The sequence below is a fragment of the Grammomys surdaster genome, unplaced genomic scaffold, assembly GCF_004785775.1.
Source record: "Grammomys surdaster isolate TR1022 unplaced genomic scaffold, NIH_TR_1.0 126133, whole genome shotgun sequence".
NCBI classification, from domain to species: domain Eukaryota; kingdom Metazoa; phylum Chordata; class Mammalia; order Rodentia; family Muridae; genus Grammomys; species Grammomys surdaster.
This window is the reverse complement of record NW_021620941.1, coordinates 1,191,082-1,215,779: the sequence shown is the minus strand read 5'-3', so window position 1 is coordinate 1,215,779 and position 24,698 is coordinate 1,191,082. Positions and strand designations below refer to the sequence as shown.

The 24,698-nt window shown below is 44.3% G+C and overlaps 1 protein-coding gene across 1 annotated transcript in view; it reads right to left on the bottom strand.

The window, feature by feature from the left end:
- Positions 1 to 24,698, bottom strand: part of Garnl3 (GTPase activating Rap/RanGAP domain like 3) — a 116,712-nt gene that overhangs the window by 76,556 nt on the left and 15,458 nt on the right. Inside the window, exons 2-3 of the mRNA XM_028757043.1 lie at positions 21,267 to 21,336; positions 511 to 585 (exon numbers count right to left, since the gene is read on the bottom strand). Of these exons, the coding sequence (XP_028612876.1) occupies positions 511 to 585; positions 21,267 to 21,336 (145 nt within the window). The remainder of the gene's footprint in view (positions 1 to 510; positions 586 to 21,266; positions 21,337 to 24,698) is intronic.

The following is a 24,698-nucleotide window of genomic DNA, read 5'->3' as shown; positions in this document are numbered from 1 at the left end:
TGCTAATTGCCCTTATTTGATAACTCCATGAGATATATATGTATTGAAAGTTCACATTGTGTGACTGGGGATGTAGCTCAGGCAAAGAGCTTGCTTAATATGCTTGAAACCCTGAGTTCGATACCTAGCACTGCATGAACTGTCATGGTGGTGCATGCATGCCTGTAATCCCAACATTCTGAGGACGTGGAGGCAGGAGGTCTCATCCTCAGAGAAACCGAGATTGATTAAAGAGGCTGTGGGTCCCCCTCCAGGCTGCTGGGGGCAGAACAGTCCCATGTGTCTACTTGACTTTATGATACTTTTTTGAAAAAATATGTAAATTTATCAGTACCTTCTATGACCCCATTGATGGTATTACCCCTTCATGTCTGCTTTGTGCAAAGCTCTGGAAAATTCCTATTTGTCCCTTCCAGGGCTCAGTTTAAGCAACTCATCTGCACTCATGGGGTTTCTGTCCACTGCCACAGCTGAGCACTTGGTGGTGATACAGGAACTGGGCATCCTTACCTCATCTGTAGAGCCATTTTCCACCCGGAATCTTCCTGCCCTTTGGATGGCTCCATCAGCATCACTAGAGATGAGCTGGGGTGGGGGGAAGAACATTCAGTTAGGTAGCTGGGCCTCCATCTGAAAAGTTCCTGAGTTTCCCTCCTCGAAGCAGCCCCATCTACCAACACTAACTGGTGGACCCAACCTAGAAACTGACTCTCTGGGAACCTCAAGGCCTTAGAAGTCTGAGAGCAAGTCCCACCTAGAGGGAACATTTTCCTAAACTGAAAAACATTAAAGCTATGATCCATGGACAAACAGTATTGATCCACATCACATGTGGACAAATAGCAGCTTGCAGATGGCAGACGCCAAAGCCAAGCCCCAAGCTCAGCCACCTTCCCAGGAAAGCCTAGAGAACAATTAGTGGCTCGCACAAACTCAAGGCCTAACCATCAGAGAAAGCTCTTAGGCTTCATTCAGTTTTAAACAATTTCTGGAGGCCAGTGTGGCCCTTTTAAGGCCAGCTGGGTGCAGCTTGCAGTAGACTGCCTTCAGGGAGCTTGGTGCTGGAAAGTGGTGCAGGAAGGAGGCTGGAGCTTGGCCTTCTTAGAAGCAACATGGAAAAACGGTGCATATGTGGTTTTCAACTGTTAAAATCTCCCTGCAGTTTATAGCAAAGGTCTGCCAACAATGTCCACATCCGAATGTATCAGAACACATCTGCCCCCCTGGGGGTCCTTCTCCCCTCTAACTCATGCTCGCTCTCACACCAGAATATAACCTCTTATGACTGCTACTTCATACTTTCACCTTTGTTTAAAAGACATGAGGTGTGAAATAAAGGGTACATTTTCAAAACCACCCACACAAGCAAATTTTACCATATTAAAGGATCAGAAAAAAAGATTGGAATATTTTTCTCATGGTAAATATGAAAATAGAAGGCAGGTGGATCTTTGAGTTCAAGGTCTACATAGAGAGTTCCAGGTTAGCCAGGTGTATATGAGATTCTGTTTCAAAACACAAAGGGGTGGAGTGGGGTGCTATGCTAGAGAGACGGCTCAGCAGTTAAGAGCACTTGTTGCTCTTGCAGAGGACCTGGGTTAAATTCCCAGCACCTACTTGGTAGCTCACAATCAAATGTGATTCTAGTTTCAAGAGACCTGATGCCTTCCTCTGTCCTCCACAGATACTAGGTATTCACGTGGTACGCAATGCACAAACTAAAATCTAAACATTAAAAACAAAGAGGACATGAGAGATGGCCCTGATGCTTAGATCACTTTTTTCTTTTTTAGAGGACCCAAGTTTAGCTTCCAGCACACACATGGTGGCTCACAAATGCCTGTAACTCCAGTTCCAGGGGATCCACCCTCTTCTAGCTTCTGTGTGCACCAGGTATGTATGTGGTGCACACACATACATGCAGGCAGACACTCACATGCATTAAATAAATAAATAAACACCTAAAATATGAACTTCTCTCCAGTTTTCCTTTACTGCATGCTCCTACATACCATGTGTTCTAACACACACACTCTTCACTGTATGCTCCTACATACCATGTGTTCTAACACACATACTCTCTCATTGACCTGATGGAAGAACAACATGAAGTAGGCACTAGTATTAATCTCAGTCTTAGTGAAGAGAGGCTGAAAGAACATCACAGCTAAGGTTATATGACTAGTTGACAGAGCAGAGCTTAGATGTGACAGTGACATCTGGGCCTCAGAAGCTAGCAGCTGCCCTCCAAGCTTTACCTCAAGAAGGTCCAAACAAGTCAGGACTTACTACTAATCCTCCGCCTGCAAAGTAACCTCTGGTCACACATGGTGGGTGTCTATGTCAATGGTTGGCTATTGGCAGTGTATAATCCCACATTGTCTTAAGGCAGAAAGTGGGCAATGGAATTTCACCTTGTCCAAACAGGTCTAAGCCCTCTTGAATGACAGTGGATGTCTCTTTTCTTAAGAGCTTCAAGTCACACTGGCAAGTAATGTGTAGTTGGTGGTGGGGTTTAGGTCATACATGTTAGCTTCCCTCTGGAGGGACTGAGTGCTAAGGTCATCCATGGGATCAATCCACCAGGAAGCCAGCCAGTCACTCTGCTGGTGCTCTTTGTGTCACAGCCAGTCCAAGCCAGGGTTCCAGTGGAGAGGACATTTGGAAGCTCTACATGGGGACTCACATGGATTCTTCTTGTGCTGCCTGTTTCCTTTTGGCCATCACAACCCTAAGTGTGCTAACAGCTCTATCAATGAGTTCTAGGAGTCTTTCTAGCAAACTATAAAAATGGAGGGCACTCAGGGCACAGACTGTGTGGATGGGCTCAGAAGGAAGGGAGAGCTTGAGCACTGACTTTCTCAGAGGCCAGTTCTGAACTGTGAGTGAAAGGGTCTGAGAGATGGCTCAGTGGGGAGACCCATTTACTGAGCCAGCCTGGCAACCTGAGACTGATTCCCAGAAGGTACATAAAGGGAGAAAAAGAGATTCTACAGAGTTGTTGTCTAGCCTCCTATCCACACATATATACCAAGGCATGTGTCTCCACACAGAAACACACAATATAGTAATGGAGTACAAGTGAAAGACAAGGTTAGGTCTTCAGGGACAGTGGACACTCACTCATTCCTAAAAGTACAGGGAACAGCAGAGAGGCCACGAGTATGGAGATGCTGCTGCAGGCTGTAGCAAGGGCTTGGGATGAAGTATCTGGGGGGGGGGGCACATCAGGACACGGAAGGAGCAGAGTGCCACAGTCAGTTCACAATGTCTCTCACGGTGAGAAAAAGGAAATCTAAGTTGGCAAAGTCCTGGCCATGTGAACCTCATGGAAGACTTGGGAGAAGAGCCATTCATGATTCACCCATATGTCCAAGAAATGAACATAAACAGTATTTCCCACTACACCTCCAACACTGCCAAGCACCGGCAACTGTGTACTTTCCCTTTGGTGTGATTAGAACAATAGGCATAAGGCTTGTCTCAGTTCGAGAAGTCGGAGAAGAAAGGACGAACACACTTCATGATTTAATAGTTGGGAAAGAGTTAGTTCCCTCTGAACGCAGGGTCATGAAATCCAGAAAGAGACTTGACTCAGATCTCGGACTAAGACTCTTGCACCCCTACCTGCATGGCTGCGGCTGCCTCTTAACCGACCCAGTCTCATACACCCTTGCTTCCTTCCAACCCTGCTGCCATGCAGTGGCTGGTGGATCTGGTAAATCCCAAGTGTTTATGGCCCACAGTCCCACCTCTCTGTTGTCTCTCCTCTTCCCTCATTTACAAGCTAACAGCTCTTGACCTAGATGGCTAGGCCCCTCCTTCCCAAATTCTACCCAAATTCCTCTTGCTCCAAGATGCCTTCCCTGACCTCTTGCCTGGGCAAAGGGCCACTCAGAAAAGCTGTGTTTTACATTCTTCCTGTGATTACTTGATTCACTGGGTCTCTCCTTGGGTACACCCTTTGTTCCTTGTTAAGCTCCACGAGCTTATTCATCTGTGATCATCACAGCATCTGCAGAGCTAAGCCCTCTGTGTGCTGTAGAGTAGGGATTTATTGGGTATCTGTAAACAATAGATGAAGGCTGAGATCCTATGGAAAATGGGGCTGGTCCCTGGAAGGCATAGTAGGCTTGTTAATCATGTGAAAAATGTCAGCCTACTGGTTGATCACACAGGAAAGAACAAAGAGAAGGAAGAGCCAAGCAACTCTAATCAACAAGTGCAGGGTGAAGTCAGCCTGAGAGAATCCCTTAACAGACTTTTGTTGGCTTAAACAAATGCCACTGAGCATGTTCTAGAGGGGCTTCCCAGACAGACCGAGGTGGAGCACTAGCTGGGAAGGAGGTTGTTCTAGCAACATGCAGGCTGGATGCACAGTAGCAGTCCCAATGAGACCCACCCTGTCCCCATTCTATAGTTGTCTAGGGCCTATAAAGACTGTCACACTGGCTAATGAAGAGCAGAGTGCCCCAGATAACTAAAGGACCAAACCCCCAACATTACAGAAAAAAATCTTTTACCATAGAAGAAATGCTGTTGCCAGGTAGCCTTCCTTATCTAATTACTCCTCAAAGACATCTGCTATGGCCTATTAAAAGCAAAGAAAACCTGGCTGACACAGAAAATCAACACTAAGCATTTTGTTAAAAGATTGGACTCAGTATCCCCCAGAACCGATTAGAATGTCCACAGCACAAACCCATAAGTCGTCTCTTCCAATCTATCCCAGGAGCACAGTGGTCTATATGCTATAAGGTCCACTTCCTTCCAAAATGCCATAGTCATATTTGGACACAAGGCTGGACTTCATTTCCCATGAGGTAGCTCATCACCTGACTTGATTGTCTTGATCAGCAGGTGTGTAGAAGCCCTGTGTGGCATGTATAGAAACACCCTCAAGAGGGGTATGCCTTTCCCTAGCCCCTTTCCTTGACTCTAGCAATAACCCCAGAGATCGGAGAGGCCACAGAATCCCATACAAAGATGGGAGAATCATCCTGAGTCTGAGTGTGGGGAGCATGGCCACCAGTCACTCACAGTAGCTAGCTGTGTGTGAGGGAGAATGAACTCATCAGGTCTTGCTTCACTGTTCTTCTGTCTGTAAGGGAGAAATCACCCTGCAATAAGTTCACCATTCAAAACATAGAAACTGACCTGAAGCATCAGAACATATGTATTTAAAGAATAAAGAATGTAATGTAATATAATGCTATGTAGCCCAAGCTATCTCTGAATTTATGATCCTCCTGCCTCAACCATGTGAGTGCCAGGACAAGTATGTACTTCTACAGCTGCTCATAAGTGTACAACTTCTCAATGCATTTATTCATCTTTAAAATATGAAGCTAATATTGAACAATCCTATAAAGTAGCATATAAGAAAAAAATTCTGGAAACTCCTATAAAACTGTTTAGATCCTATTTCAGTATAATGCAACTGAAGAAGAGATTCCGTTTAAAGAGTAAAGCAACTGGAAATTTAACACCTACTTTGGAGGAATAGTGAACCTGTGAATGACTTAGACAGTGAGGACAATGCGGGCAGCCACGACATGTGGTGCCACAGATAGCTTCATTATAAGAAAACTCACATTCTGAAGCGACTAAACAGGAAGGGTGAGAGCGAGGACTTAGGCATTTGCTTCCAGAAGATATGACAACAAATCGCAGAGCACAGCCAGGGCAGGGAGGACACAGGCCAGGGAAAGGTCAGAGAGCAAAATGCAAGATGAGAAGGAAGAGAAGTGACAGCTTAAGGTGACCACTACAAAGCAAAGGGCTGGCAGGTGAGGCAGGATACTCCTATCATCCCAGCTTGGAAACTGAGGCAGGACGATCGAGGTACCATCCTCAACTACAGTAACTCCTGCTTAAAAAGGAAGACAGATGTGCCCTGCCAAAGTGAAGAAAATACAATCACCAAAAAGAAAGGCTAATTTTAATGAGATGGACAGTTATCTAGGTGAACAGTGAAAATCAAGAGGAAAAAGAAATTCAAATATGTCAATAACTGTAAAAACTAAAGATGCCAGCTGTCAGGACACTACCACAGAGGTGGCCTGGCTCTTCTGAGGAGGAGCCTAGTGCCCACACACTGCAATGACACAGCTGGGCCAGGGCATGTCAATGACATAGAAAGCAGGGCTGCTTTCTTAGGAAAGAGCTTGCCAATCAGGGTAAGTGAGTCAATGTATTTATTACATGTTTGATTTCAGAAAGGGTCCATCTAAACAATATCCATTTGCAAAATTTAAAAAAAATTAATTTAAAAGAAAATAAAACAGAAAAAATATTAAGTACCATTTAATAAAAATGTTATTAGTTTTATATTAAAGGCAATTAAATGACAACCTTCTTAAAAATTAATGCAAATACGTACTTCCTCAAAACCAAACTCATCTCTGTTCTGCTTAGCTGCTCTGACTCTCTGGCTGTGACTCCTGTTCCTCGGCAGCTCACAGTTCCTGTTTGGCCTGCACTGTGCCCTTGGCATTCAAGTGTACAACCCAAGGAACACATTACACTTAGAAAAAACAAATTTCCAAAAGGTTATATAAAGAACACCTTTAAAAATAGTGTTTCAGCTGGGCGGTGGTGGCGCACACCTTTAATACCAGCACTTGGGAGGCAGAGGCAGGCGGATTTCTGAGTTCAAGTCCAGCCTGGTCTACAGAGTGAGTTCCAGGACAGCCAGGGCTACACAGAGAAACCCTGTCTTGAAAAACAAAACAAAACAAAACAAAACAAATAGTGTTTCATCTTTTCCCTCTGTTCTTTGCCCAGGCTGACTAGCTCAAATCCAAGTTTCGTATTTGTTGGTTCTGTACCTGAGGGCGGGGTGGGGGAGTCCATCTGTGCTCCACATCTCTAAAGTGAAGACAACAAAAGCTAGAGGCAAGAGATTCAAGTTCAAGGTCAGCCTGGGCTACATGGAGAGTTTGTAACCAGCCTGGGCTACTTAGAGAGAGACTTTTAAAAAAGTACTGTATATTAGTAAAACAGATGAAGATTCTATCTGCATCTAAGTGTGCAGAGAGAATTCAATAGTGTAAAATGTGTAATGAGCCCAGAATAGTCCCTGGACATAGTAGGTGTGCAACAAATACTATACTACTATATTACATGCTATTGTGATAACAGTTAATATAAGGTCTTCTGATTGCTATTAAAGCACTAATTATTGTATTGCTGATGAAACTGTCTTAATGCTTCATTCAAAATCTTGGAAAATCTGTTTAAACATTGGTATATTTGGCAGAAAGAAATGGTGAGAGCACATTTTCAGGACCTGTACTGATGGCTACATTAACAAAGATAAATGCAGCCTGGTTCTTACTCTAAAGGACCCTGATGCTATGGGGGTATGAGAGGGACAAAGGTGTATAAACAGATAAATCACAACCCAACCTGGTTAAATGCCATAACAACAGAAGCCAGCCTAGGGTGCTGTCTAGAGGAGGTCAGAGGAAATGGAGACCAGCTCTGCCTGAGGGAGCTTTGGAAGGTTCCAGTGCTATAATGCAATTTATTCTGCAGCTCTAATGCAATTTATTCTAGTACAGGATCTCTGAGAAATGATTTTCAATATACGCAGGCTTATAAAACTGTAAATATTGGTCTAGAAAGCAGACTCCTTTGAAGTTTTATATGCAAATCACACACACCCTACACACATACCTTGCTTAGAAAGTATTCAGAAGGGAACAAAGTTTTAGTTCTGTATCAATAGAAGAGTAGAGCCTGCAACGTAGCTCAGTCTTGGGGTCTATCTCCAGCAGTATCAATAAACACAAATGAAAAGGGTGGGAACAGGCAGGAAGGTGGCCAGATGGAGCCATGCTGCAGCTGTGCGTGGTGCCATGTGGCTCATCTCCTGATCTGTTGTGTCTCATTTCCAGTGTGTGTACATTGCATGCAGAGAGGGGTAAAGAACATGTTCTGGGGTAGAGGGGTCCCCTCTGGCTGTCTCCTTGCTGTTGGTCCTGTTCCACTGGGACAAGAGACAAGGCAGCAATGTGGGAAGCCTGGCAGCCAGGGAGCTCACATCTTGGTGTTTCACTAAGGCATCCTTCACTCTATGGAGAGATTCCAGGGAGACAAAAGAATCACCGGGAAGCTCACAGGCCAGCTAGCCTGGAGCTCACAGTACAGTGGCAAAACCCAAGGAAACAGCCTCATGAATATGCTGTGTCCATATACAAATACTTAAAATGTTGGGGGTGATCTTTCATTACTTCCTTACTTACTAGCACTTCTATTTTTCTTCAAGAAAACAGTAGGCAAGTGGGGAGAGGGCTCTTTTCTAACCACTTACAAAGAGAACTTGCAAGAACAGTAAAGGGATTCTACAGAGCTGAGGGGTCAAGAGCCTGAGAAAGAAGTTTGCCCAGAGGATGATGTTTTGAGAAGAAAGTAGGAAGCTTCTCTGTGAAGAACCCAGCTCCATTACCACCAGGAGTAGAGCAGGCAGGCCAAAGTGAGATTCAGCAGGCTGGAATGGAGGATACCCTGGTACCCACTATGTACTTGTAGAATTCAAATCACATCAGATATTGGGGTCCAAGGTTGTGGTGGGAAGGTGTGAGCCCAAAGATCTGACAGAAGTCACAGCTTCATGGCCTTGGTCATCTCCTCGATGGTGCTTTGTCAGGCTCAACAGATCTTCAGTTAATATGCCTAGGGCCAACAGATCATTTATTGCTTAGGGAACTTGCCCCTGAAGTCACATTCATCTGCATGAGGGTGGGGTACTGGAAGCATCCACTGCTCGAAAATGTTCCAAAGAAGCAAATAAGGAGTCAGGACTAAGAAAGGACCACCGTGTTACCAGAGATGGTGACAAGGATGAGCAAGTCAACAAGCTTATCAGGGGATGAACTAAGAGTCATGAGGTCTCTCTGGAATATGGCTAGTTAAAGAACAGTGACTACTTACAAGCTGAAAAGAAAACAGTAGAAAAGTGGCTTTCGATCACTGGCATTTTCTGAAGCTTTTGTAGGGAGCTGAGCAAACACTACTTCTATATGCCTCTTCCAACGAAAGCCCCTGTTCTATGTGACTTCCAGAGCCACTGGATGAGATCAGCACAGAAGAAGACCCTGTCTGCCCCTACCTCACTGCAGACCACTACAGGACAAATACCAGCTAGATGCTGGAAGTTATGAGGAAGCTTTGTGTGAGCTGTCTGTGCAGCTGCTTGGATCAGAGAAGCTTCAGTCCAAGAGGCCAGTGATGTCTGAGGGCTAGGTGGATATTCTGAATGCAGAAGATACAAAGTCTGAAGAGCTGCTTTGTTTTGCTTGAGGGCTGTAGGAAGAAAAACAATACAACAACCCTGTAACAGAGCCATGAAGACACGTGACCTCCAATCCTAAAATAAAATGGAGGCATGTGTGCCTTAACTGCTCTTTACTATAAAAGTGCAGGAAGCAGTCCCTCCCTGAGGCGGGCAGAGGACATGCTCTCTTCATAACCGCCCGCTTCGTAGCACACAAAGCCATGCTCGTGGGTAGGGCAGGAGGCTGCCAGTAACCTCAGATGGGTGATGAAGGGCCTTCCTGGGGGATGGAAACAAAACAGTTTTTAAAAACCTAAACAGCAAATCTAGGAGCAATTGTGCTTGCTTGTATTTCTGGCCACGTGGGAGGACAGGAGGGCTGGAGGATCAGGAGTTTGAGATCAGCTTGGGCAATACAGCAAGACCCTGCTTCTTACAAAGTAAAAGAAGAGTGAAGCAGGAGTGAGCCTCAATTTAGATGCTGAGCAGAGCATGAGAAGGGACAGATTGAACCAGAAGCTGGAAGAAAGGAAAGCTGCATGAGCCCGGGGGAGCGGGGGGTGGGGGGGTGGGGGGGTGGGGGGGTGGGGGATGGGAAATGCCGCTCTCTTTGTTAACTCTGGGAGTGGAACTCAGGACCTTGTAATTATGCAGCAAGCACTTTATGAAGTTATTTCCCTGGCACCTTGATTCTTATTGTAAAGGTCACAGCCAACAAATGAAATTAGACATAAATAAGAAATAAGAATCTAGAGAGGAGATAATGCTGTTGGTGGAAGAGTGTCCATTATTCAAAATACGACACTTGTTTTTAAGTACAGAAGAAGAATAAAATACAGAAACCTATTTTGTATGTTAATGTAATTGCTAAAGAGACACACACTAAGTCTTCACAGTGACTATCTGCAGGCTACCGTAGGATGTTAAAGATGGACTTCATTGTCCTTTCTGTGCTTTTCACTTATTTCAAACTCTCCTATAGCCAGCACATATTCTTTTCCAAACCATAGAAGGATATTAAGAAGTATATCTACTTTTATGCCCATATGAATATACACAAAAGTAAAAAATACTATAAAATGTAACTGAAAGATATCACCAGGCACTGGATTTTTAGCAGAACTCTAGCCACTATATGGACATCTGGCAGCGAGCTTGGAGCTTGCTGTGGGTACAATGAAAAAGTGGTCCCCGTGCTAGGCAAGTCAAAGAATATCTGCAAATAATTACAAGGCAAAATATGACTAGCATCCTGGAGAAATGCATAGGCATATAAGGTTCCAGAAAGTGGAAGATGAGTGGTTTATTAAGGCAGACAGGGAAGGATGCATGAAAGAGCTGAGGCTTGGCAGAGGCATATGGAGAAGAACATTCTAGAAGGATGGGAGAGTGTGAGGGGATCTGTGAGGCTGTGATAGTCACAGGTAGAGGAATGTTTGTTGGATCCTGGGCCCATGAGCTAAGGCTCAATGACAGATAAGAGCAGGTTGTAGAATCCCTGGAACATGAACTTTATTGCCTAGGAGCATGACGTTAAGGGCCTGATGCTGATCCCTGTTTGGCCAAAAGCATCAGGATATTGCTAGAACTGTACGTGAGGGCAAGCACCCTGTACAGCAATAAGGCAATCAAAGCCCCACACTTCCTGTTAATTCCAGCTGAGGGTGCAGTCAAACTAGATCTCATCTTATCCAGAACCTTTGAATAGACTCTTTTAAGTCAGGGGAGCCAGAAGAAAATTCCAGGTCAAAGAAAGAGGAAATGAAACAGATGGCACCCAAAAAGGACTGTAAGAAGCATGTCTCTGTCTGTTCTTACCCTACCTGCCAGAGAGCAGACAAGACATACTCAAGGAAGTAAATGTCACTTTCAAAATGGAATCTCCTAAAAATGCCAGTCTACTCCAGACACAGTGAATTGGGATACAGAGTTGAAGCACATTGCTGTTAGGTATTATAAAGTTTAGTGGGTACTGGAACAAGGTAAGATCACAGTACTTTGTCTTTTATTAAAGATCTACTATTTATTTATTTATTTATTTATTTATTTATTTATTTATTTGTGTGTGTGTGTGTTAGTATGCAGGTACTCCGATCTGGAGTGCAGGTAGCTGTAATCCAGCCAGCATCATTGCTGGGAACGTAACTTGGGTCCTCTGGAATAACAGCAGGCACTCTTAACCAGTAAATCATATACCTCCAGTTCCAAGATCATAGTATTTAAAGCAGATACAATCCATTGCAGATAAGGTATGTGTATGGGGGAGTGGGCAGCCTATCATTTACTATGTGACCTTGGGCAAGTTAGCTAGCCTTTCAGAATTGTAATTATCTCTTCTGTAAAATGGGGAGATCACCCCTGTGGGTCTTGTGAAATTTCAATTAGTTTGCATATACAAAGCACCAAAAAGACCAATGGCATTGGCTGTATACACTCATGTGAATAGCAAGAAAGTCTTTGGTACTCTTGTTAGGACCAGTTTGGGTGGGAGCGAGAAGGGCCACATCAAGTGAGGAGAGGAGTCGCCTCCTCCCTGTGACAACTGGGGTGTGGCTCAGAATGAGAACTCAGAGAATGGCTGAAACGTATTCCCTGACTGAAACTCCGGCCAGCGAGTCTATGGAGCAAGCCCAGTTTGAGCTGTCTGAGAGACTGTGATACAGTGGTAACTGCAACTGCACAACTAAAAAGTGGAGGCCAAGAAACACATGATCCCCCCAGGACTTGCTTTTATTAAGAGGGTAAAATAATTCATTATAAACTATTATCCCTTCTAACAGTAACTGGGGTGTGAAACTGTGGGCCTTTTCTGGTCCACCAGTCACAGTGGGAGACATTGTTTTTTTTGTTTTGTTTTTTGTCATGATTTTTGCTGCTAAATTAACTTAGTAGGTAAAAGCATCACAGAAGTCTCTAACAAAGAGGCAGCGAAGCTCCTGGAGTTGTGGAATGGGTATGTATACCCTGTGAGGACGATGCTATGCCTTGTGTCAGGAGAAAGCTGAAAGAAGAGGGTCTTGGCTTAACGGCACTAAGTCCCAAGATGCCTGCCAGAGGCCAGTTAATAGACGTGCACAGTTCTGAGAGCCCACAGCTCTATTTTCAGAGTCCATTGAAGACAGGCTGACAGAAGCCATCTTTTGTCACTCATTTTTAACAGCACCATATGAAGTAAGAGAGCAGTCATCCCTCTCATGTCCATGCACATTGTCAAGTTCTGTGTGGCAGACACACATGAACTCAGAAGAGAACATGGGGCTTTCCTCAAACTTTCAGAACTGAAAACACTTTCTTCCCATTGGAGGAGTGCGCAAGGCAATCATATATTTCTGCCAAGTCAAAGATCTACTTTTAGGGGCTGCAGAGACAGCTCAGTGATTAAGAGCACTTTCTGCACTTGCAGAGGACCAGGGTTTAAGTCCCAGCACCCATATGGGGCAGCTCACAACCACCTGTAACTCCAGTTTCAGGGCACTGGACACACTCTCTGGCTTCTGGAGGCTACTACATGCATATAGTACAGACAAGTAGACACACGCATGTACATAAAAATCATTTTTAAAAATTTGCTTATAGTCACAACTGATGGTCCACACTGTTAAACCCTGGCCACAGATCTACAAGTGGACACAGGTACGCACGCTGTGGGCATGTGAAGGACAGAACACACCAGGGCACATGATGGGGGAGGCCAAGGCTACAACCAAACAGGCACTAGGAGGGACTGTGTTCAGAGACACATGAGAACTTTGCCACAATCCAAGTGGGAAGCTGTTCTATTCCATTTCTTGTACTGAAGAATTAAACAAATAATCAGTGTTTGCAGCCTCTATCTTGGGTTATGAAATATAAACTTGGACACGCAGAACACGATTTGAAAGTGTCTCTCAGGTAGAGCAGGGTACCATGGCCTACCACTGGAGAGGCCACAAAGCCAAAGAACACCATAAAGCTGAATGAGCCAGAGCCAGGGCTGAGCCAAGGTGTCGGGGAGCAGACAACAATGCCAATGCAGAGGCTCAGAGCAGCGAGCATGGCCTGAGGAGGCAATCAGAGCACACAGGAGAGACCTGTGGCCTGGGGGGAGAGCATGAGTGACATTCAGCCCATAGAGGCAGGGAGCAGGGAGAGTGGCAATCAAATTGCCTGGACCTGCTGGCGTGGGGGTGACAGTCTTGAGGTTGGTATCATCTGGTATTCTTACATGGTGTGTGTGCAGCTCTGGCAGTCTTGTGCCCCAGTGATCCATGTCACTAACCAGGCCTTGGTGCTCAAGATGGTCAAGTGGAATGCTAAATCTCATGCTTTGTTGGCCCTGGACAAACGAGTCATAGAACTGTACTGTAGAGAAAAGTAGGGTGGCAGCAAGAGTGAAAGCTGTTTTACACACCAGACAGGTGGTTGTGGGAGACAGAAAGACCACCCTGCTCAGGGCTAGAGAAAGAAAACGCAGTTTTGTTTACATCTCACTTCATGTTTTAAAGAGGGTTTGAGGAAGCTTATGGAAATACATCTTACACAAAGGATAAAATTAGACACACAGCACAAGAGGGTAAGATTAGCATGTGTGTTATAGGAGCCAAACCACAAAAGATAGCTCAGAGCTTCCTGGAAGCCACTGCAAAGAGAGAAACCTCTTTCATATGCACCATATATATGCAGTGCCCAGAGAGGCCAGAAGAGGGCGTTAGAGCCTTGGGAACTGGAATAACAATTGCCGTCAGAATGTGAGCTGTAGCCTAAGACACAGACCTGGGTTAAATGTTACTTCTGCCATGTGTTAGCTGTGGGTCCTCAGACCATCAGTGCATGGGACCCATTCAGGACTCACATATGTTTTCTAGGCATCTATAGGATGAGGCACAGCCAAGCGACACCATCTCATCTGGTTGTCTGTGAAATGCAGCTGCATCTCAATGTTCAGCATAGCACATGGTAAGAATCCAATAAATGTTAGAACTAATAATAACTAAGTAAAGTCATAGCCACAACAGAAGACATCTGAAGGCCCCCTCAGTACTACTCTCAAAATTGAGGTCCCTCAGGGAGCTCACCTGCTGTATAAGGCTCAGACACAAGCCAGATACACTGGAGAACATCTGCCCAGACGGGGATTTTAGTTGTAGAATGTTTAATTCTTGATATTCCTGAGGGAAATATGCTGTTACCTTCTCTAATCTCTCAATTTGGTCATGCTATGTGGAATATGATTTTGCTCATAAAATTCCCACAATTTCCCTATTTCATGCAGGCATTTCCTCAAGGGAGGCTCCTTTCTCTGTGATAACTCCAGCTTGTGTCAAGTTGACACACAAACCAGCCAGTACAACACAAGATGAACTCCCGTTGTATGTGTGTTGTGTTTTTTTTGTGTGTGTGCTTTCTGTTTTGTTTTGGTATATTTTGTCTTATTGAGGTTTTCACTTTTCATTTTTTGCTTTCTGACAGAAAGAAAGAAAGAAAATGATGTTGATAGGCAAGAAAATGGGGGAGAATCTGGGAGGAATTGGGGCACAGGAAAGATACTCGAAATTTGTTTTCTGAAATTTTTATAACAACAACAACAACAGTAATAATAAAAGCTGAGTACAGCGGTGTGTGCTTGTGTTCATTCCCACTTCTGAAGACACATAGGTGGGAGGGATATGGGGGCTTCCTGGCCAGGCAGCCTAGCCTACTTGTTGAGTTCCAGGACAAGTGAGAATCGCTGTCTTAAAAAGCAGTGTGGAGCCTGAGGAATGCCACCTGATGTTGACCTCTGGCCTCTATACATGCATACACATATGCATACACACACATACACACACACGTGCACATGCACACACACACACACACACACACACAAATAAAACAACAAGAAAACTCTGAGGCTCTTCCAATATGAAAGTCTACAGAGATTTGGAACGGGTTCATTGTCAACTATTCAGACAGCACACATGCCAGATATCTTTTGAGGCCACTCATATAAAACCCTGGAAGGAAGCATCTCTCTGCCTCTTTCTTGCACAGCAGAGCAGCATGCATACAGAGAGTGTGAGCTCACTCACTAAGACATGATGCCAAAAGGAATGGACAATATTCATATTTATGCTGATCTAAAATCACTTTCAGATGGTGACTTCCCAGCAGCATCAAGAGGCAGGGGTGCATGATAGTCTGCAGCCGGGCGGCACTGGGCAGAGGTCTATATTGCGCTCATACCACTTATTTCTTCTACCACATCAGTTTCCTGTCTATCCAGTCAAAGGCCAAGAACAGATCAATAAAAGCTACAAACAATCTTTTGCTGCCCCTGACAGATTTCGATAGGAAGTGATGAGAGATGGCTGATGCTGTACTAGCTGTGCCTTGCTTGGACTGTTGCCAGGAGAGACTGGACTTGCAATCCATCAGAAAGAAAAATGGCATCTGTTGAGGCAGGATGGCCAGCAAGCTAATGAGTCTGACTGTGTTGGTGGTGGTCAGAGGGGCTTGGTTTCTTTTTTCACGAGTTAGACTGCTCTCCAGTTTCTCTCAAGCTAGAACTCTCATTCTTCAACCAGTATTATTGAGACTAATGCTGCTCCTGTGCTTAGTGCAGGAGTATATGAGCAAACAAAAGGCTAGTGTTTCTATCTGGGAGAGGCTTTCTGATCTGCATCCTTACTTATGGGACCAATGAAAGTGGCAGAGCCTAAGAGTCCACTAGCAAGGGAAGAAAGTTTCATGAGATGCTTTTAAACAATCTACTACATGAAAGAATTCCAAGGATCTTTGTGTACCGTGTGTGTGTGTGTGTGTGTGTGTGTGTGTGTGTGTGTGTGTGCAACCTGTGTATGCATGCATGGAGGCCAGAGGTGGGCATCGGTGTCTTCCTCTGCTCCTCACACCTGATTCTTTGAGATGGGAGTCTCACTGAATCTGAACCATTGATTGGTTAGACTGGCTGGCTAGAGAGCCCTCAGGCCCCACTTGTAGCTGTTTTTCAGGACTAAGGTTAACAAGTGTGTGCTGCCACACCTGCTGTGAGGTGCAGAAGATCTGAACTCAGATCCTTAGCTGAAAGCACTCTCCCTGCTAAGCTCCCTCCGAAGTCCACCACCACTCAAGTTTAAGCTGTCTCCTCCTTGGAGATAGCCTGCCCTCACCACAAACTCTGTTGAGGGAATAGTTCTAGAGGCTCACTTATATCAAATGACCCTACTACTCTGATACATACCCAATCTAAGAGGGGATGTATCTAAGAGTTGGAACCTATGTGATCCAGGTAGGCTGGGAAACTGACACCAGATTGAATAATAAAAAAAATTATGAAAAAATGGTATCTACCCGTCTAGTGTCAGGCTCTAGAAATACAACAGTAAAGAAGACAGACATGGATCCTCCCTCGCGTGCAATGGATGGGAGAGTGGTGGGTAAGTCAACTGCTGCCAAGGTGAGGAACAGCGGGGGCTGGTGTGGATCGGGAGGGGTGAGCTTGGGAAGACAGCATTGAGCTCAGGCATGAGAAGCACGAGGGAAGTCTTTGCAGAAAGTGGAAAAACTGAAGCTGTTCTAGAGACCAGTGAGGTCAGAAGCCAAAGCATGGTGAGTAAGGGCAGGAGACTAGAAAGAGAAGGTGGAGTAAGGGCCACAAAGGTCACAAGGGTCATAAGGATGATAAGGGTCAATAGTCCAAAATGAACCACAAGGGCAATCAAGAAGGATTGCACATTTGCAACATTTTAGACTATCACTGTGCTGGAAGACAGGCTTATGGACCCATGAGGTAGAAGAGAGAACCCCCATATTAACCCACATATATGGCCAACCGGTGCTTTTGAAGGGTGCTGCAACCTATCATGTGAGGAAAGGACCGTCTTCATCAAATGGTGCTGGGAAAGCCCAGCATGCATTGTACACATGTGTAAAAGAGTATAAAAAAAGCTCTCCACATATACAGAAGCTAACTCAAATGAATCAAGGATATGTAACTATAAAACTCTTAAAAGAAAAGGGGCTAGAGAGGTGATGGTTTGGAGAGAGAAGAGTGGGACAGACAAGGAGAGGAGAGGATGAGGCATCATGTGGCCTGAGGAGAAACAGCACTCCTGTCCCTGGAGGCCCAGCTGTGTATTCAATGCTTTTTTCCAGTGAGACTTGCCCAGACACATCCAGCAAGTTACTCCATAGTGGAGGCAGACTGAATGCCTGCTGCTCAACCCACATGCTTCTTGAAAGGAAATAAGCTCTGAGTACCACAAGGGACACCGCTGAGATCCAGGTGGTTTGCAGTCTGGGGACAGGACACAGAGAGGCAGCTGCTTTCTGAAGCTAGAATACTGACAGCTGACAGAACAACTTATCTCTCCACTCTCCCTGAGAAGCCAGCATGGTATCTGCCACATGGTAGGTCTTCAAAAACTGGAGAGAAGGCTAGAGAACCCTGTCCTGAGTCTACAGAGATCCGGGCTTCTTATGAAATTCATGGCTAACTGACACCTGTGGAATGAAGTTCTAAGTCTACGCCCATTACTGAGGTGAATGGCTATGGTTAGCTCTGCTCAAAGATTTCTATAGCTATGTTTTTTAAAGGCAACATTTATGCTAAAATTTTCCTGGCACCGTTCTCTGAAGTTCTGTTGTTCTCAACAGTCTTCCTCATACCAGGTTAAGAAAAACTAGACTCATTTCCTGATGAACAGAGAATATACATATCAGTTGCAATTTTTGTTTGTTTGTTTTGTTTTTACAGTAGGTCATCACACATGGACATTTCACAACAGGAGACCCGGCTAACTGCATGGAAAATATTAGGGAAACTAATATTTATGAACACGTGTGAACTGTTTGCTTGCTTTCCTCTAACTTACAGTAACCACTGGTTCTATGGCATATACATTGTATTAGGCATTGTAAGTCCCCAGGGGTGACTTAGTATATGGACCGTATGTGTCAGGTATATGCAAAGATGCTACTTTATGTGAGGAGCTTTAGCAGCCTTGGATTTTAGTATCCAAGAGAGACCTGGAGCCAATCCATCCATAGATACCACTGTACTGTATTACTCTGAGGCACAATTCTTAGGTTCTGAAGCTGAATTTCTGTTCATTCCAGGCATCAGTGTGGATGTCATTTCTGATATGGAAAAACTAGGCACAGTGTAATTTTACAAAAGGTAGGAAACTGCTACAAAGAGAATGGTTCATTGTTAAGTTGGACTGCCACATCCAAATCAAAATGGTGACTCTGCAGATAACATGCAAAGAAGACACTTACAAAACAGTTAAATGGGGCTGGAGAGATGGCTCAGCTGTTAAAGGCTAGGCTCACAACTAAAAATATGTGAGTTTGGTTCCCAGCACCCTCGGCTGTCTCTCCAGCCACAGTAAAAAAATTTAAAAAAGAAAAAAAAAAAAAAGAAAAAGAAAGAAACAGCCAGGGCTACACAGAGGAAACCCTGTCTCGAAAAACCAAACCAAAAAAAAAAAAAAACCAGTAAAATGGATAAAAGGATAATGCAGAATTCAGTGGACGATTTTATTACAACCATGTAAACGTAAAATGTATACCTTTAAAGAGCAGGAGGCTGAAGAGAGAGAGATGAAAACACTTTTGCTATAAGGTAATGAGGCTGTCCATTGAATTTTAAAATATATTTAAATTTAATTAATTAATTAATTAATATGTGTGTGACTGTTTTGCCTGTATGTATGGCTATGTCTGTGGGGGTCAGCAGAGGGAGTCAGATCACCTGAAGCAAGAGTTACAGTTGACTGTGAGCCACCATATGGATATTGGAGTTTAAAACTGGATCCTAATAACAGCAAATACTCTTAATTGCTGAGCCATCTCTCAGCCCCATTTAAATGTTATTTTATAATATTAGTAGAGGGCACACACACACACACACACACACACACACACACACACACACACACAGAGAGAGAGCTCCAGAGGAAAATCATGACCAAATGGATGAGGAGCTTTCTGTCCATTGGCATCGTGTTCCAGTCAGGGCTGACTGGTGACTCCTCAGCTGTGGATCCTGGCTCTCCAGGTGTGGCCCTGGGCCAGCAGCATCAATGGCAGTCTGGGAACGTGTTAGAAACTCAGACTATGAGTTAGCTCTAGACCTGCTGCGTTTGTAACTCGGCTTTCCCACTGACTTCAATGTCTGCTCAGCTCATCTGTGGCTCTCAGGGACCATTCTGGTATTCTGTGCTATGCACAAGTCTACGGAGTTCATCTGTCACACCCACGGTACTTCCTTAAGCACCACCCTCATTGTGCACAAGGGCTCTAGGCCACTTCTTGGACCCAATCCGGTCTTCATCTGACTATGGAAGTTCTACCTCTGCTACTGAATTTCAGTTTCACTACTGAGGCAGGTCAACATGGAAGGTGCTAAGGGCTGGGTGCCATTATCTTATCTCATCCTCATGGCAAAGTTATAGAAGAAAGTGTTAATATCACTATTCTGTGGATGAGAAAACTGAGGACAAAAGATGCTCAAGATCATGTCCATAGCAAATGATGAAACAAGAAACACTTCAGAGCACACACTGAGAAGTCATGCCATTTTACTGATGCCTCGTGACAGAGGTCTGTGGAGGAGTGGAGACATGAACCGAAGCCTGCTTGCTGTGTCACCACTACTTCCTGTGGCCTCATCTCTGCCAGGCAGGGCCATTTGTCCACTGTTCTCATGAAACACCATTGCCACGCATGTCTGCTATCTATTCTTTGCCACCCTCCCATATCCTACCGTCCTTCGTCCTTCAGGAAGCCTTCCTTGTAGGGTGGGTGACTCCCTCCTTTCATGTTCCTGTCATGTCGCCTCTGTCTCTCTCTCTATTTGCCTTCCTACTCTGAATTATCCTCTTGCCCAGGCTCCTTGAGGAGAGCAGTGGTCTGAGTCAACGTGTAAGGGGCTAACAATGACGTACAGAACAGGCACTGAATCAACTGATGGATCTTTGACAATGACGTACAGAACAGGCACTGAATCAACTGATGGATCTTTGATGTGGCTATACTCATTCTTTAGATGATACATTGAATCTGCTCAGCTGAGGGACAGGAAGCCCCTAAGAACAGGGACCAAAGCTTTCACTTATTTTATACTTGCAAGATGCTCAGCCCTGGGTCAGGCACACAGTCCAGTCTGTTATACACGCTTAGAATCAAGCAGAGGGCCACTAGTACTTGACTCAGTGTGAGCTGCTCTTCTGGTTAAAGCCTGTAAAGGTGCAGCTTGTGTCAACAGTGGGAACCTGGCTACTGAGCTAGTAGACAGAGACAACTCATTCTTCATCAACAGAACAGTAGAGTTAATGACCAGTAATGACTAGTACAGTTTATAAGCACATTTTCTGAAATTGGTTCAGATCCCATGCAATTGGAAAACTAATCACTATCTATCTTAAAACCTGAGTCTATCAATGCTTTCATTTTATTTCCCCTCTTTCATGAGGAATATATACTCTAAAAATCATATCACAAACTCTAATGTCTCTTGTTATAAAAAATTAGATATTTTCATTTCAGACATTTATCATCTGTCAGAGTTACTGATCTGGTCCAACTAATAGGCTTATAATAGGAAAATACCTCACACATTCTAACTCCTGTCCCACACCCAGAAAGCAAAGATAGAATCAGAATGTCAATAGTCATTACACTTTTAAAACTAGATCTGTAAACTTTCAGGAACAAGATAATATAAAAATGAAATGCTACCTTTCTTCATTTACAAATTATTTAATTCTATGCACTGCTTAATAGAGAAAAATATCAAGCCATAACATGTTTTTAACAAACTGGAAGATACAAGATTAAAAGCAATGACAATGTAAAGGAATAAGGGTGACCAAGTGACCATAACCTTTTGGCATTACTGATTCAAATTAAATCTTGACACAGCACAAAGTCTAATAGGAAACATACAACAAAGGGTTGATGAGCTTGGCAATCGCCTCTAAGTCTGAGTCAGTGCACTACTACTGAACAGACAGCATTAACTTACCAGCTCCACAGATCCATAGTGCTTCCTACTGAAATCCCCACGTCTACAGCCTAGGTCTTCCGAGACAGAGCTGGAACAAAAATGCTTCATCAGTATTATACATAGCGATCTGCCTACACACCTTCTGAGAAAGAAAAAAAGAAAAGAAAGAAAGAAAGAAAAAGAAGAAGGCTGCTATGGAACAGGTCTGCAGTGCCCCGGCGCCTCACTGCAGGGGAGCAGCCTTGCAACAGACACTGGCTCCAGCAGCCATTGCAGAGTCAGGCTTTCATGAAGCCCTCAGTCAAAAGAAAAATGTCCAAGTCATCCCTAGAAGTATAGGTAATGATTGAATTAAATATTTAGTTCATTTGGAATCAATTGAAATTCCCAAAGCTATTGGTAGCTTATGATTTCACTCGGTATTACCGAAGAGGATGGCAGCCCTGCAGGAACTTGAGGCAAGGGACAAAGCTGCTGAACCAGATCATGCAATGATCTTTTGCTTAAAAGAGTAGAGTCTCTTTGTCCCAAATATACAACATAAAAATAACCAGCATCATTTAAAGCTGTATTTTAAGGAGGAGACAAAAATTCCCAAATCCTCATAGGCTCCCCTCCCTTCCCCCAGCTTTTAATTGAAGATTTTTTTTTACATGTTAACATGAGAGGAGAGAGAGAGAGAGAACTAACAGAAAATATAAAAATCTAACATCTGAGTATATTTATTTTTGACATGGCAGCAACTAATACTTCCCACCCTCCCCTCCCTCCCCACCCAAACAGGCTTAAATCAGATAAGCAAACTCACATGCCATGGTCCAAGAGCAATTAAAACAAGGATGCAGATTGCTACTGCGTTTGCACTGCATGCATAGCTCCCCTCTCCAAAGGCACATATCTAATTGGCTACTTACTCAGTCTATCTAGGACTGCACACAGTAGCCATGAACCCACAGACAGCCCCCCAGTACCAGCAGTTTTTGTAAGTTTGGTTTGACCATGTCATGCAAACAGCTCTAATACAACAAAAAATAATATTCTGCAAGAATCACGTTTCACCAATTCCAACTGGTCTGAGTGTTGCATGCAGAGACAGGTGCACTCGGTACCTTTTCATCCTTCCTTACAAGGTAGCTACATTTTCTAAACTACAGCCCTCCTGGCACATTCGGCAAGAGACTGACTCTGATGTTCAGCATCCACAGAGCTGACTCTCTGCCAGGACACTGTTTGATAGGCTCCAAGAAAGACAGCATGAGAGAAATGAGATTAGAGTCTAATGGTATTCTGCCTCCACCATTTCACAGAGATGGCTGAATTAATCTTATATGAGAAATTTAACCTTTTCTTTCCCTCACTCCTTTAGCTTAAACTGTATGGCATATCAGTGAAAGCAGTCTGGAAGGGGGTGCCTAGGCTACCTTCCTGCTTGGATGGATATGCTTTATGCCCCTCACTCAAAGCACACACACACAATCTTTAAGAGAGACTAACACAACTTTTCTCTGGGGTCTATTCCAGTCTGGCCTCCCTGGTCAGAAAACACTCTTGGAGGCACTGTCCTTGTTTTGCATTTTGGTTCCAAGGTCCTTTCCTGTAAGGCTGGGTCGCCATGGGACAGAAGATATTCTTAAGAGCTGGATCTCAGCACAGCAAAGACCAGGCAGAATGGATGCTCTGCCCAGACTACAGCCCTGGCTACAGTTTCAGTCAGGACCACAATGAAATCAACCTCTGCAGCAGGTCAGACTCAACAACTCCTAACATGAAGAAAGCAAAGATAGGGGTTCTGAGACCCTTCCTGGGCTGTCTTCAGTACCACTGAAGGAGTTCTAGACATGGTGCCAACTCCTTATCTTTGTAAATAGCCATAGCAAAGATGGCAGCTCTCAGTTCCACAACTACATGCTGCTCTAGAGTCCCTAGATGTCTCTTAGAGGGGAAACAGCATCCCATGAAAACAACCAAGGAAGCCACAGCTGTAGGACACCTGCTCTTGGCTGCCCTTCCCTCCGTCTATCACATTCCATCTGACATGAGCTTGCTCATGGTAAGAAACAGGCCTAGGGCACGTATCATGGACTGTAAGAGGCATTCGAAGTAGCTATGTCAGAAATCCCAGGGTGGATATGCAATAAGCATGCATTCATGATGTATATACACACCAGACAGATCTTCCTAGCTAGTGCCTGACAGCATGCCTTATACATACTAAGACAGGTTGCCTGGTGCCCTTCTCCCTGATGGGCCTTTTCAGTCTCTCCATTTAAGAAGGGCTGGCCTACAAGGTAGACACTGCTGTGTGTACTAGACTGACAAACCTTCTTCCTTTTTTGGACTCACTGTTGGGCTATATTTGCTTTTTCTTGTGATGAGACCATGTGATCTAGCTCTGGTCAATACAGGATAGGATGAAAGTGGCATATACTGCTTAAAGATCCGTGCCTTGGAAGGCGCAGTGTGCAATAGCCTCTCTGGTATAGTGGGACAAGAGACTTAAGGTCTGCATCAGGGCAGAGCGTCAAGATAAGAATCTAGGACTCTGTGTGCCTGTGTAGATGGCATCAGAGGTAGAATGAAAGGTACATTTACAGAAGAGTCTTACATTGAGTGCTATGACCAAAATCATGTACTTTGTAGCCCAGATTTAGTGGACAGACAGAAATAAAGAATCTAATCTTGGGGGCTAGAAAGGCAGTAATCTGCATTACACACAGCAAAATATCTGGCAAAAGTGAGATCTACAGCAACTTTCAGAAGGTGGACCACATACCTTCTGAAGCAGCTACTCCTGGGAACAACCCGACAGAATTAAGAGTGAAGTCATGTGCTGGCTCATGCTGGCTTCTTCACAGGGAAGAGGACAGGTTCTAGAAAGACCTACATGGCTGTTCTGGTATGTTTTCATTATTAGCTTAACACAACACAAGAGCTGCCTCAATCAGACTAGCCTGATTGTGGCCATGCCTGTGAGAGACTGTCTTCACTGATGATTGATGTGGGGGCAGCACCCATAGGAAGGTACCCTGGGCTGTGTAAGCCAGCTAGCTGAGAATCAGCCATGAGCAAACCAGCAAGCAGCACTCCTCTATTCCTGATTCAAGTCTGTTTGGGTTCCTGTATTGACTTCCCTCAACCATAGACCAACAACTGGAATGGTAAGCTGAAATAAGCCCTTTCCTCCCTTAAGTTGCTTGTGGTTAGAGTGGTTTTTCCATAGCTACAGAAAAGCAAACTAGAATAATGGATTTAAGTAAAATAGAAGTACAGTGCTCTACCACTGAGCTATATACCGTGTGTGTGTGTGTGTGTGTGTGTGTGTGTGTGTATTAATTTTCTATTTTGGAATAGAGTCTTTTTAAGTTACCGAGGCTGGCTTTGAACTTGGATCCTCCTCCCTCATCCTCCAAAATAGCTGAATAACAGGCCTGTACCACTAGTCTCACCATA